This window comes from Acomys russatus, chromosome 17 (genome assembly GCF_903995435.1).
Source record: "Acomys russatus chromosome 17, mAcoRus1.1, whole genome shotgun sequence".
Lineage (NCBI taxonomy): Eukaryota > Metazoa > Chordata > Mammalia > Rodentia > Muridae > Acomys > Acomys russatus.
In genome coordinates, this window is record NC_067153.1 from 703,358 (window position 1) to 718,766 (window position 15,409).

General features: G+C 37.9%; 1 protein-coding gene across 1 annotated transcript in view; it reads left to right on the forward strand.

Moving 5' to 3' along the window:
• Cpq (carboxypeptidase Q) overlaps positions 1-15,409 on the forward strand; it is a 324,103-nt gene that overhangs the window by 148,271 nt on the left and 160,423 nt on the right. Inside the window, exon 4 of the mRNA XM_051159454.1 lies at positions 9,487-9,598. Within this exon, the coding sequence (XP_051015411.1) occupies positions 9,487-9,598 (112 nt within the window). The remainder of the gene's footprint in view (positions 1-9,486; positions 9,599-15,409) is intronic.

The window sequence follows — 15,409 nt, forward strand, 5'->3', positions numbered from 1 at the left end:
AAAGAAAGTAAACTTCTTTAATAGGTTTATGCCACTAAAACTGTAAAGGTTGGAGTAATAAATGAGAAATGGGTTTTTAATTGTGCATTTATAACAAAAATGAATGTTTTTTTCTTCAAAAGAATGAGCCAGCTTGATTCTAAGTTGGACTTTATTACTAAACAGTTCTCTCTACTGCCTTACAGGCCTGTGAGGATGTGGGTGAAGGAAATAGAAAGCTCGTTACAATGAGTGAGCTCAGTGTTTCTCTCTGTCAAATGCTGTGGTGGAAAGCACACTTGCATCTTCTACCCAGTAAATGTCTGTCAGACTTAGAGATAGCAGGCTTTGCATTTTCAAACTATTCCTAGTATGGCCTGGTCCTAGTTCCCTTCCACTCCAGTTTATTCCTTGTGCCCCAACTGTTTGAGAACATCTATGAAAGAAAGCCATATTAATAACAACACACAACATTGCCTGTTTAACAGGCAATCACATAATAATAAATCAGATTAAAATCTCAGGCAGATTATGAAACCATATGGATAGAACATACCTCCATTGTACTGAGCAACAGCTGTTGCAGTAACTCTGAGGACAGATGTTGACTTCTACTTTTCGATACATTGAAATGGGAGCTCTGACGGCTCAAGGGTTGCCTGTGAGTCCCCACTCAGTGGAAGAAGGAGATAAAATTCTAGCCTGTCTGCTTCTAAAGCCTATGATCTCCACTCTGTGGGAAAGAAGAGCTCAAAGGCAATATTGTGACTTGCCCTACTTTATTTCAGTTTGCTAAAGGAATATATTAGATCTCAGATTAAAACATAAAATCTCCCTTTTGATAGGCCACTGCAACGTCTTCCTGATCTTTAAACAGTGGTGCACCACAAATGTTTGCAAGAAAAACAGAAAAACAGAAATTGGCATTCCCCATTTCTCTTCCACTCTCTACTCCTAGCAATGTCTACACTCCAGAAAGTGCTCAAATTTGGTATTAGGAAATGTTTTTTATGCAGTTTAGGCTTCTCATTTTTCCATGAACTATGCCAGACCTTTGATACTTTCTCCCTGTAGTCAAACCCTGTGTCATCAGCTCTGTTACTGCAATCCACACTGAAACAGGCACCATGAAAATCAGAAGAAAGTAACCCATGTACATGTTGGAGGCTTTGATTCAAACTTATTAGTTATATATCATCTCAAAGGTTCCTGAGCTATGGCTAAGTGTTTGTGAATGCTTGACTATAACTTTTCACCCCTTGCAATACATTATACAAATGAGAATGTAACCTAGATCTCCTATGGCACATGTATATTTTCAAGTGGAATCAGTTCTGTGGCTTTAAATTGGGCTCAGCAAACAACATTTTTTAAACCTTTGTCACATTTCTAAACAACATGTACTTGTGATTGATGCTTCCTCCACTTCAGACTGGCAGCACATAGAAGCCTGTATGGAACTACTGCCTGGTGAAGCAATCTGTAGGAATATGTGCTTATTCTACAAAATCCCAAGGGAATCTTTCCAAGAGAACTGTGTGCCGTTTTTGAGGCCATCTTGATATAATTAGAGTAAAATCAATAAGGGCAAACATTTAAAGAGTCCATATTTGTACCAGCACTGTAATAGTGATAAATCATCATCACATTTAACTCTCACAACAGACTTCACAGATAGGTTTATATTATGATTTTTACTCTGTAGATAAGGAAACATGTTTTAGAGACTACTGACTTGCCCATATCAATCAACGCTGAGATCCTTCATTAAAATTGCATGTACAGGCCTAATATGACAGATTGAGTTTTGATTCCAAGTGAAAGATCATGTATTTTAAAAAATTAAAATCAGATTCCACATCATCTATTTTGAAGAATCCAGAGGAAGATAATACCAGTATCATTAGCTTTGGGTCTGGGTTCTCTTCCTCACTTTTAATAGATTTTATTTTTCAAACACTTTAAATAATTTTGTTACCACTAAATTGAGGATTCCCTGAGACTAGAAATATGTCAGTCCTCAATTTTGTAGCGCTGAAACTCCTGCAACATCTTAAAATATACATCATAAGACTACATCTAGGGGCATGAAGGTGCATCTGCAAATAAGCCACCAAAACTAAAAGCAAGCAGACCTGGCATATTTCTGACTTTTGAACACTCGTACAGTCTACTACTGATAGTTACAGGTACAGCTGTTCTCTGTGATTGCCTGCAACTACAAGATCAGCTACTTCTTTCTCATCAAACAGTAAATTTCTTTTATCTTTGTTTTTTCTCTAGCCATAGATCAGACTAAGAGCAGTGAGCAGTAACATACCACAGCCCAGATGTATGCTGTCATGAAATTTTCCTACCAAAAAATTAATACATATTTTTTCACATAAACCTCACCCAGGTTCCCACGACATAAGCAGAAGGCAGTCAGATTCTTTATCGTTATGGAAAATGAACAGCCTCTTATCCATTCTGATACCATGTTTACTCCATACGGATGGAAGCTTGTAAGATGTGGCTTCTCTCTTTCTGTCTTCATTGCTTTAGCATTCTGTTGCTCCACATTCCCACCAGAATGACTCATTAAAATCTAATGATAATTCTCTAGATATTGTGTATCCAACAGGGCCAAACGTTTCCAAAATTTCCACATAAATACTTGATCATGTTGTCATAGCAATAGCCTCAACTGTGGTAAAATTTTCTGTACCAATTACTTTTTGCTGTGACCATATAATCAACACAAAGCAAGTTAAAAGAGTAGGATTGTACTTGGCTCACAATTTAGAGGGACTGAGTCCATCCTGGTGTGTATGGCAGGGACAGATTAGTCAATGAGGAAGTACAGAAAGGAGAATGGCAAGGCATTTCTTCTCATTCTTCTGGTTTCATTCATTCAAGAGTGCCACCCACATTCACAGTAGGGCTTCTCTCTGCTCTTAAACATCTTTAAAAATTCCCAGAAAGACATATCTGTGGGACTTCCAAATTCAGTAAAATTGGCATTGAAGTCTAACCATATTTTACCTTGTTTTATACCTTCTGCTCTCTGATGAAGCTATAAAGATAATAGGGTTTACATTTTTAACATGCACATCTAAATATTAAGTCACCTATAAATATGCTACACTTTTTGTTTTTACCATGTTTAGTTTAGTCTTGACATTTCTAATGAAACTCCCCATCCTTTCATTAGATTAACAGAGATTTTATTTATATTTTAAAGCAATCTTTGTCTAATAGCTTAAATGTCTCAGTGATACTTGTGTCTGGCCCTGCTGAATACTATATGCTGTGACAATAAGTCTTATTTTTGCTTAGTTTGTATTTCACCGTTTCTACAAGATACTAGATAGCATGTGTGGAATACCAGGAGAGCCTGAGGTTAACATTGTCAATGCATCACATAATAGGCCCTCTTCTCTATATCCATTAATTGGAAAAAGTTGAATGGATCTACTCCAAGTGCAGCTAGGTTTGGATATAGATTCTATTCCTAACCATGGTGTTCATATTTCTCTGCAAGTTAAAGTTTTCTGTTTTAGTTTTTGGGTATGGGTTGCTGGAGTAGTTACAGACCCAGTGTCCTAGGCTCAACCTTCACTATGAGAAGTTTTGCATGTCTGCACATTATCATGTGCCTCTTGCTTACCTCTTTCTCCAGATACATGATGCTCACTCTCCAGTGACTCAGCGTCAGGATTCTGATCTGGAAAGTGCTTCTTGTTCCTCTTTTATCTCAGTCCTAGCCAGACCCTGGGTATCTGAGCCTTCTTAATTCTTTCCTTTCTCTATGCCATCCAGACTCTGCCTTTCTACACCAGAGAACTAGATCTCTGCAACCTGTCCTGTGTCACCCTGAACATAAGAGTTTTACCTCCCATGGATCTATGGATATCTTCTCTCATGTCATTGCAAAGTGCAGTTTCAATGACTCTATCCATAGACCGTGACCTGCACAGGAAGTGATATGCAGGGCCATTTTCTACATCACACAAAGAAGATTCTATCAACCTCCACATCTCAGTGCCACTGGGGAAGCTTCCTAGCTGCCGCTAGCCCCCAGCCAACCCTAGTGTTTCTTGGGGTCTTTGAATGGAGGCCTGTGTGAAAAATCTAGGAAATGGTTATATAAATGTTGTGGTTTGAATAAGAATGGGTCCCATAGGTTTATATGTTTAAATGCTTAAGGAGTGGCACTATTTGAAAGGATTAGGTGGTGTGGCCTTGTTGGAGGAAGTGTGCCACTCAGGATGGGCTTTGAGGTTTCAGAAGCCCAAGCTAGGTTCAGTGGCTCTGGATGTAGAACTCTCAGCTCCTTCTCCAGACCATTTCTGCCTATGTGTCACCTTGCTTCCTGCCATGCTGATACTGGATTTAAACCTCTGAAACTGTAAGCCAGCCCCAATTAAATGTTTTTTCTTTATAACAGATGCCATAGTCTTTGTTGAAGTTATTTTTACAAAATTGTTTGTTTCTCTTAGCTTATTCTCTTAACTATCATACAAATAATTGAGACACCTTTATATTTGTTTATAAGGCTTTACAACACAATCTTGAGCAGTTTAAGTCTGTTCTTAACCCACTATGTTATCCTGATTCCATCTTTGCAAAAATCCCCAAGTCACTTGCTTTTTAGTTCTTTCTTTGCTCCAGCTCAATCTGCTTCCTCTCTGCAAGTGGCTGAATCCCTTGCTGAGTCCCTCGCTTCCTCTTCTAACTCCTCCTCCCCTGACTGGCAGGAAGTCCAGGCCTCTTCTCTTCCCTGCTTGGCGATCGGCTGTAAGCTGCTTTACTGCCATTCAAAAGGACAATTGGGAGGGCAGAGTTCATAAAACACTGAGACAAGTGCTTCTCAGAAATGTAGGATACAGAAATCTGCATTTGAATTACACAATAACCTTATGCCAATAGGTTACGGTGTCTCTTCCTAACAGTAGAAATAAGATGTTAATACTTCTACATGGATTTCAGGAATTCTAATGCTTGTTCTGACCCACGTTCACACACATTGCTTGGTACTTCCATGGTTCTACTTTTCCATTTTTTCTTTATTTCCCTGACAAATGCCAACAGTGTACTATTTCATTTCTTCAGAGTCCATGCTATCCCTCAGATTAGTTCCTGGGCAAACTGAAGTTGTGCTTTTCAGAAAGTTGTGGCTTTATTAATTATTTTGTTTTTTCTTATTGTTAGGGAGGGGACAGAATTCTTCTGTGGCTGGCTGGTTTTCCCTCATAAACTGATTTTAGATTAATTAGTTTCAGCAACTAGGCCTGTTTACTCCTCATCTCTCACCTTGCATTCTTCACATGTGACTTTGCACATAAATGGGATGCTATGATCCCTTCCTTGCCCTTTACCAGTTAGAATGAAGTAGAATTCTCTATGGTGGCTTGCATGCTTGTGTATCCCCCACAGCTTCCACATCCTTCCAGCAACTACCTTTGCTATACTCTAGTCATACCGGATTCCTATCCTTCTTCAAACATGTTGCTCTTGTTTCCAGGCAGAGCTTCTACACATGTTTTCAAAGCTGCTTAGATTCTTGGGTCTTCATGTACAAATATCATCTTCTTAAAGAAGAGAACTTCCCCCCACCAAAAAAAAATTTTCCAGCTTTCTCCAGACCAATCCCTGCTAGTATCCATATGTTTTCTCTGCTCTCTGCATTTCCCCATCTCCATCTCTCCCTCTCCCTTTCTCTTTATTCTTTTATATAATAGACTTTCTATATAGCCAAACTGACCTCAAACTGGTAATCTACTTGTTTCTGCCTTCTAGTATTAAAAGCATAGATGTATGCCACCATGCCCAGGTTTGTCTTTATACCATATAAAACTATACTTACATTATATTTATGTACTTTGGGTTTTTTGTTTGTTTGTTTGTTTGTTTTTTTGTTTTGTTTTGTTTTGTTTTTGTCTCCACCAAAATGTGATTCACTTATGACAGAATATTTGCTTATGTCTGTATCTCTAGCACATAATAAGAACTCAATAAACTTGTTGAAGGAAATAACGTATAAAAGACCATGATGTTTTCTCTGGTAGTTCATATTTGAACATTTTCATGAAAATAATTGCAGTCCACACCATTCTATTCCTCTTGTTCTGCCATGTTTTTGTTTTTGTTCTTATTCATCTTCTAATCAGGAAAATCCACTTGGATCCAGAGTCTCAGGACATGCCAATAATGGAAGTGAGTGCATATCCTGGGTTTTGTGTTTTGCTTACCCTGATTCTGTCCTTCTCTACTCTAAGAGCCACAGCTGGCCATCCAGGGGTTATACCCTACCAGTCTAACTCACTAGGCTGCAGGGCATCCAGTTTCCTGCTGCTGAGCTTTCCCCCCTCACTCCTTAGGCCAAAGCCTCTGGTAGCTTCACAGAGAACACACCTCACATTTCAGAGGGCCAGACTCCCCATTCTCCTTCCTGTTGTTCTGTTAAGCCTGCTAGAGTTGTTTTTGTGGTTTTGTGTGTGTGTGGTTTTTTGTTTGTTTGTTTGTTTGTTTGTTTGTTTTGTGCCTCTTAATGTTTAATAAATTCAGAAAAGAAGGTAATTGAAAGTCTACTGGTCAGAGCTCTGCCTGCCTCTCAGGTAGAAGCACACAAGGGGTGGTACCCCATTTTTACTTGTTTTGTTGTGGGTGGTGATTAGGACAAAGGAGTGCTATTCCCCTTTTATCAGGTGCTAAATTTCATGAATCTTGAGTTTACTACTTCTCTGAGTAAACAGTTTCTGCTTTTCTTGCTTAAATCAGATCCAACTTTATAACAGTTAATGCTCATCTGCACCTGAACCTGACTTAGAGCAGGCTCTAAGCAGCCTTGTGATTTGTATATTTTTCTGGATGGGCTTCTTCTAGGCTGCTGTAGAGTTTTAGAGACTGGCCAATGCCATTTTGAATGGAATTTTCACTGCGGTTTTCTATATGTATGTAAAAGCTTTTACCAGGAGAAAATTTCAGATTTGCTTTTAAATTGTTATGAAATTAGAGGTAATTTTGTTGTTACCCTATTAAATTTATAATCATCAGATTGTGGCTCCCAATATTTTGATTTGAAAAATGTTTTAAAACTCTCACAATCTAAATGATATTTTTTTCCTCTATACCATTGTGCCAAAAGTCAGATCATATGGTTTATAATTTAGCTTTCTACTACCCCAAGTCATCTTTCCTGTTGTAACTGCTAATGCAAGTGGTAATTGCTATCTGGGGGAGAGGAAGCCTGTAAAAGACACAGTTATGAAATGACCTCAGTGATTGTGGAAGAGATTAGAAATATAAAATTGTGGCTGCCTTGATATGGTTACTCCTGAATAAACTAAGAAAACAGTTAATTTAAGCACATTTTGACACTTTACTCTGCCACAGCCTTACAAGGACAACGGTGCTGGGTTATGAGGATGTGACAGATCTCACCCTGACTTCTCTGGAATGACACCACTTTCTAAGTCAGAAGACTCTACTATGGCAACATGCTCTTCTTTATTTTTTATTTTGTTTTCAATTCCCTCTTAGAAACAATCCATTTGGGTTTGTTATATGGCCATTTATTAGTCTGTGACATTACCCTTGTTTGTGGCTACAATGAAGTCATACTAGGCTGGGTCGCCTGTAAGTCATCAGGAGAACGTTCAGCTGCTCAGTGAATAGGCAGTGCTAAGGTCACAGCGGTACGTTAGGCCACAACTCCTCTCACATGAAAATGGAGAATTTCCATGTTAATCATAAAGAATGGTGGCTGATCTTCTGTTTTCTGACAGCTTGCCATGCATCAGTTTCTAAAGATATTGTTGAGTTTAATATTCTCAGGGAGAGTCACACATGTTAAATATATGAGTTGAGAACCTACATGGCCAGCATTCACATCAGAAGAAACACACAGCATTTCCACAAAAGCTCACATCATACCTCCTTCTGTTTTCTCATAGTCCTTGACAAAGAGCATCACTTTCCTGTTTTGTTTGGTTTTATGCTTTATGTAGATGGAAGCATATGCAGTGTATTATTATGTGTCTGGCTTCTTTTATTCATCATGCTATTTATCATGCATTATATTTGTTTGTTCTTACTGTTGTGTTGTGCTCCACTCATGGATACAGTTTGTTCATTCTACTTTTAACAGACATTTGGATATTATCCTTTTCAGAGGAGGACAGGGCTATTAATATTCTGTTATGAAAATTGTCTTCTTTAAAGTGAATGCACTTCTGCATATACCATACAGAATAAGGTTTCTAATCCTCATAGTCTGTGTGTGGTCACAGTCCTTAGGTAAGATGCTCTGTTGACCACTCTTCAGCCCAATAATGTTTGAGAATTCTAGATGCCCCGCATTCTCACTACTATATGACATTTTCTATTTTAGCCACCTGGTGGCTATAGATTTAATGTGGTTAGTTTATATATCTTTGATGATAATGATCCTGAGTATTTTTTTCTATGGTTACTAGTAATTTGTATATCTTTTGTATGTATGTGAGTTATCTGTATAAGTCTTCTGCTCATTTTTCTATCAATTGACTGCTGTTGTTTCATGGGAACTGTTTATACAACATATGTATAGAAATCCTTTACTGTGTGTATAGATGAAACTTTCTTTCTCTAAAATACCTTTTCACTCTCTTAGAGGGGTCTGTGGTTGAGTAGATCTTTTCTTTATGATATAGAATTTTTTTAAAAATCTATTAGGAAACTGTTGCCCATTCTAATTGCTGAAGTGTTTTTCCTAAAGTCATTATATGGCTCTATAATCTCTCTGATACATATTTGCATATTATGTGATGCCTAGAGGTCAACTATTTTTATACCAGAACTTTATTAACATAACAGCATTTTACTTGGTTTTCAGCTTGTTGGAGATGTGCACATATATTTCAATTCAATAAGATCCAACTATGTAACTTGGCAGTCAAATACTTCTCCAGCACTCATGAGACTTTCATGCTTTTGAAAGAAAAATACTACTATTCCTTTAAACAGCATTTAAGTTTACAGTGATTTAAACTTTATAATATAATGTCCATGTTTCTCTATATTTCCCTAACGTGAATAGAAATTTTTCTTAAATTTTTTGTTTAATTAGATATAGGATTTAAGTCTTATTTATTCAACATTTAAGTAATTTATAATATAACACAATTACTTAAAAATAAATTCTTTTTCTCATTTTAACTAAATTTGATGTGTTTATTAAGTGTCTTCAAGAATCAATAACCAGTTGAGGTTATGGTTGATGTTTTGAGCTTCTTTCTATGTAATTTTGACTTTAAACTATACAATTATTTAAAAACAGTCAGGAATAAACAAATGCCCTTAGTGGTCAAGATTATATTATTAATAGAGAAACACAAGTGGAGGATTTTCATCACTCTGAGAATGAATACAGAATTGTGCCAATGCTGCTGTACCAAATTTTCCACTTGAAACAAATCATATTTCAAATACTTGAGTGTTTCTTTTTATGTCATTTTCTTAGCATTTTTTTCTTATGTATTCTAGGTTGTCCTGGTCAGTGGACATCTGGACAGCTGGGATGTTGGGCAAGGTGCCATGGATGACGGCGTTGGAGCCTTTATATCATGGGAAGCACTCTCACTTGTTAAAGATCTTGGTAAATATTTAGAAAGCCTTTAACCAAGGTGTGATGGTCTCAGTAGTTGACTTGTTAACTGTATATAGAAACTTCATAATGGATTCATTTTTGTAGTACATTCAAAGACTCCCTTGTGGTTTATATATTTTCTCAGTTTAATGCCAGAATAGAATTATTATTCTATTTAAAGGATAAAAATTAACTTATGCCTTAAAGAAAATTTTATTCAAGTACACTCCAGAAATCTAAAGTAAATATTATTGACATTCACTGGGGAAAATGAACAAGCAAATAAAACCAGAACAATTGTTGCATAACAATTTGAGATAATGTCAGACCATGCATGATCAAATTCAGAGAAGAATCAGCTGCCCCCCACCACCACCACCACTTCCTTATCCTCTCCTCTTAAGGAAGTAAGCATCATGTTGTGAGTATAGTGGGGCAAGCCAGTCATCCTTTTATGAATATCAGAGAGTGCTTTAGTGGCAAAAGAATGATTCCTATAGCCATAGTATGAAGCCAGGTTGAGAAACTGGACCTAGGTGCGGCTGAGAGGAGGAGGCATTGGCAGACATGGCTAAGAGCAGAAGCAGCTTTTTTATTTATTTTATTTTACTAATTTATTCATATTACATCTCAATGGTTATCCCCTCCCTTGTATCCTCCCATTCCTCCCTCCCTCCCACTCTCCCCTTACTCCCCTCCCCTATGACTGTGACTGAGGGGGACTTCCTCCCCCTGTATATGCTCATAGGGTATCAAGTCTCTTCTTGGTAGCCTTCTATCCTTCCTCTGAGTGCCACCAGGTCTCCCCATTCAGGGGAAGTGGTATAGTATTAGAAGCAGCTTTTTTTATGACCATTTTTGCAAATAAAATAAGTACATTCCCCTTTGATGTGCTGCTGGTAAAAAGGGTGGATATGTAGTGCAGTTAGAAATAGCAGAACAGTCTAATCAAGAGTTTGCTGTCTGAACCAGACAGTGCTGGTTTTAAAGTGTGTCATCAACAGATTGTGCTGGGCAGTAGCTGTAGAATAAATTCTGATTGAGATGGCATAGAGGCCAAAACATTCATTGTTCATTGTTCGTTTAAGTATATGTGTTCTGATCTCATGATTTCCTGCCATTTTTTTTAGAGTCTTCTAGTCTTCTACATAGGTCAATTGAAAATTACTTATTTGAGATACAGCTCAATTGGCAGAATATCTGGCTAGCATCCATGAAGCCATGAGTTCAGTCCCCAACAACTCATATAAATGAGTACAGTGGTGCATACCTGTTGTTGTAGTAATCAGGAGATAGAAACAAAAGTATCAAGAATTCAAGATCATCTTCAGGTACATAGTGAGTTCAAGGCCAGCCAGGGCTATATGAGACTCCATCTCAAAAAGAAAATAATGCAGATCTAATGGTAAATCGCTGAAATGGTCTTATTTTAATCAAATGTTTTAATTCATCAGTATTTTTGTTTATATTTTTATAAATTGTTTTTTACTTGTGTTTGAGAATGTAGAAATGAAAAAACTATGTGATATTTTTAAGCAAGTATTTATCAACCTTTGAACTATTAAAAAATTCAGATTATAGTGTGAGGTTTCAGACCATCTTCAGACTCTGCCCACTGGTCCCCACTATCATTCACCACCACCCCAAAACTGTGGCAGTGAAAATTTCTCTAGATGTTGCTGAGTGTCCTTGGGACAGATGGTAAGAATATTTTCCCTGATTTGAGAAATGCATAAATAAAATATCCCTAGGTAACCTGACACAGGATCTTTTGAAAAAATAATTAAACAAACTAATTGGAAATCTTGAGTTGCACATTCTTAACATTCCATCATTGTTACTATATATTATGGGAAAGATGTACTGAGCATTTGCTACGCTTGTTGTACAGCCCTTTGTAGAAGCTGGGCACAGAGAGGTTTAGGGCATATTCTCTGTTCTAAGAGCTTTGGCACAGTGAGAGAACTCCACATCCATCCACCCACAGGCATTTTTATTAGCAGAGTTTCAGTGCCTCCATTTACAACCCAGTAAAGTTAAAGAGAGGAATTGCTCAACAAATAAAATGCAAATGCACATAATCAGAGGTCTAGGTTGTGTGGGGAGTACTCCCTCCTTCCTGTCTCTTGGTGACCTCCATCTTCCCCTCGCAATCATTCCAGAACAAAACAGGTTCTAGGGGAAAACATGCAAAAATCAAGCACATGTCCTTATGGAGCACAGATGTTTATTCTGGAAATTAATTTTATTTCGGTATGTTTCACCAATTTGATAGAAATGGAGTGGTGGATAGAAAGAACAGCTAGTTCATCTGAACTGGGCGGTAGGTCACTCTGTCCTACAGACTACTTTTCTGGCCTTGGGAAGAGCACCTGCACTCTGGCCTGTCTTCTTGCCATCTCTATTCAATGATAACCTTCCAGCTTATTTTATTTGTTCTAGGTTGGAATAAAAACTGAGTCATCTCTACAGATTGAATCTTTGTTCTCTGGTCCTCAACGTAGGACCCTAAATCACTATTAATTGAGTTCAATTCAATTTCAGGGATAAACATTAACCAGCAAGCAGCAGTAAATGGAGTCCCAGCTCTGAGAAAGCTGAGTTCAGTTTTCGTTGTTGTTTGAGTTTTTCGTTTCTTTTGGTTTTGTTTTGAGTAGGGACTGACCCATCTTTTATTCACAGCTTTAGTCTTTGAAAGATTTCTGAAAATTCATATGAACATATAATTTAAACTGCAAAATAAAAGTGGCATTTCTTTTAAGTATGTGTTGTGGGGCAGCACTGACATGTTACCAAAAATTCAGACACTGAGGTGGGCATGGTGGCACACAACATTAATCCTAGCACTCAGAAGCCAGAGACAGGCAGATATGTAGCCTGGATATCCTGGTATAAAGAACAAGTTCCAGGACAGCCAGGCTACACAGAAAATCCCTGTCTCAAACAAAACAAAACCAACCAACCAAACAAACAAACAAAAAGCCAACCGGACGCTGGAGCTAGGCCACCTGTGCTATTCATACCTCAGATTGGCAGCTCCCTAGTTGCCTAATTTAACCTTTGGTAACTTTCTTTGACTCTTAGTGCCTGAGTTTTCACATCTAGGAAATAAGAATAGTAATAGTTCCTAATTCTCATGCTTGTTTTGAAAATTAAATGAAGTGTTAACCTAATCTATTTATAACAAGGCCTGACCCAACCCAAGTTCTCCATAACTGTTATATTTTATGACTTAATAAGCATGACTCAGAAAAACAACTTTAGTGAAAGAGAAGATGATGTTTTTAACCTCTGACCCCATCAGTGACTATTCTGCTTCCTTAGTATTTTAGCTATCGTAGTGCAACCCTGGAGCCAACTCCTATAGAATCACTACCATCCTTCTGCTTTGCCATTTAAGCTACCATCTTCTATAAGATGGAAGCCTACAGAATCCTTCACATCTTTTACTTTTTCCATGAAACTTAATGAATCTTAGCTGTCTTCTATAACTTCTGGTGCATACACTCTGTTAAAGGAATAATCATCATAGACTTTAAAAATGATTTTGAATTTCTCTTGGTAGATTTTCTATGCATTTTACCATGAAGGTCTGGATCCAGTGTGTGACTTACTGTTTCTGAATGAGCACCAGTAATTCTAGATGAGCTTGGAGAAGGAGAATGAAGTTCAGTAGGAAAACAAGTGCTTAGCATCTGCCAGATCCTGAGGTTGATCCTTAGCACCAGCAAAAAGAATGAAAAAGAAGCAGTAAAAACCTGAGACCGAAAAAAAAGAATGGGTTCATAATTATATTACTTAATTATATTGAGCCTAAACTGTTTAATTGGCAAATTAGAAAGGCTATGTGGAAATCTTTTCCCAAGAAAAATGACACTACTGCTGGATGTTCTTCCTTGGATGAGATGTCAGGCAGCCTGAACATCTGAGTCCCTCAGTGACTTGTTAATTTGAAGTGTTGGTCCACTGGGGTTCTCTGATATTTGAGACTCTTTTCCTAAGATTTAGCCTTCAACTGTCTTGTTCTTTGTGTCCCTGCTTTAAAACTCTACAGACTCTTTTGCCCAAGCCATCAGCTTAAATTATATTCAATTAATCTAATGAGACATTTGTGTTTTGTAAATATAATCAGTCATTCCTAAGTAACTGTCAGCAGCAGGCTATTTGCTGTGAAGTGTTATTGCATCTCTGTCTCTGTCTCTATCTGTCTCTGTCTCTCTGTGTGTGTCTCTCTCTCTTTGTGTGTGTGTCTCTCTGTGTGTGTCTCTCTCTCTGTGCGTGTGTGTCTCTCTGTGCATGTGTGTGTGTGTGTGTCTGTGTGGGTGCGCGTGCGCACGCACGCGTGTGTGTTTTACTGGATGTGAAGCTGTTTATTTGAGATGTCATTTCCTGGAACACTCTGGTGTCAGTGGACAAAGCTCATTGCCAAAACTGCTATACTTCACAGTGTTCATTTGTTGTTCAAAAAATAAACCGTCTTCTACTCTAAAATTCTCCTAGTTTTATCATTTCCTGTAAAGTTAGAATTTGTGTGATTTGATACTAAAGAAATGTAAGAGAAAGAAGGATGAGCATTGCCTGGTTTATGAAATGTGGGATATATATATACCTGATTGTTATTATTATCAAGTATGAGAGTGTATCTTAGGAGACACTGGTTTGTATGCTCCTTTGCTCACTCATCCAACACGTTTTATGTGTTGATACTGTATCTATATCCTTGATGCCGAGACCAAAGAGGAAGTAGACATGGACCTTGACATCCTTGAAGTAGAAGAGATATTTGATTCAAAACAAGCCATAAAATTGCTGCTAAATGCTCCCTAACACTGACATGCACAGATGGTTTTGGATACCTGTGGAAGGAAGGGCTTAGGTAGTTTGACTGGGCAGGGCAACCTCAACAGGCTGATTCTTGAGTTTTTGAGCTTTTTAAAAAAAAAGATCAATAGGAGTTCCTGAAGTACAAGGGGACTGAAGCAGGAATTCTCAGCAGGGATGCAGAAGGAGGAACATGTTGTTAGGAACAGTCTTATCTGGAAGGGTGAGTGAGGGCTGCAGAGTGGTAGGAGCTGCACACTTCGGCTCTGATATGTCTATGTGTGGTGTATCTGTGTATAATAAGAATGTTTTGTTTTTTATAAAGAAGAAAATATTTCCAACAGCCACCTTTTAAAAGAGACAAAAAAGGGGGAGTAATTCTTGATATCACAATTAGATTGAATCCTTTATTGACATAACTAGCAGACAAAACTAAGGAGTGGGAAGAGTTATAGAGGAGTCACCCAGCTTCCCTGACCCAGAATGATTTGCTATTAGTCCTTTATCAGATGTAAGGTTGGTGAAGAACTTTTGCAAGTCTTTAGGCTGTCACTTTGTTCTGTTGACAGTGTCTTCTGCCTTACAGAAGCTTCTCAGCCTCATGAGGTCCCATTTATTAATTGTTGACCTTAAGGCCTGGGCTGTCGGTGTTCTGTTCAGGAAGTTGTCTACTGTGCCAGTGAGTTCCAGGCCCTTCCCCACTTTTTCTTCTAACTGATATAGTGTTTCTGGTTTTATGTTGAGGTCTTCAATCCACTTGGACTTGAGTTTTGTGCATAATGATAAATATGGATCTACTTGCATCTTTTTACAGGGAGACATCCAGTTAGACCAGCACCATTTGTTGAATATGCTATCCTTTTTCCACTGAATAGATTTGGCTTCTTTGTCAAGGAAATCCTGAAATTTGAAGGCAAGTGGGTGGAACTAGAAATGATCATTCTGAGTGAGTTAACCGAGACCCAGAAAGAAACACATGGCATATACTCACTTAAAATT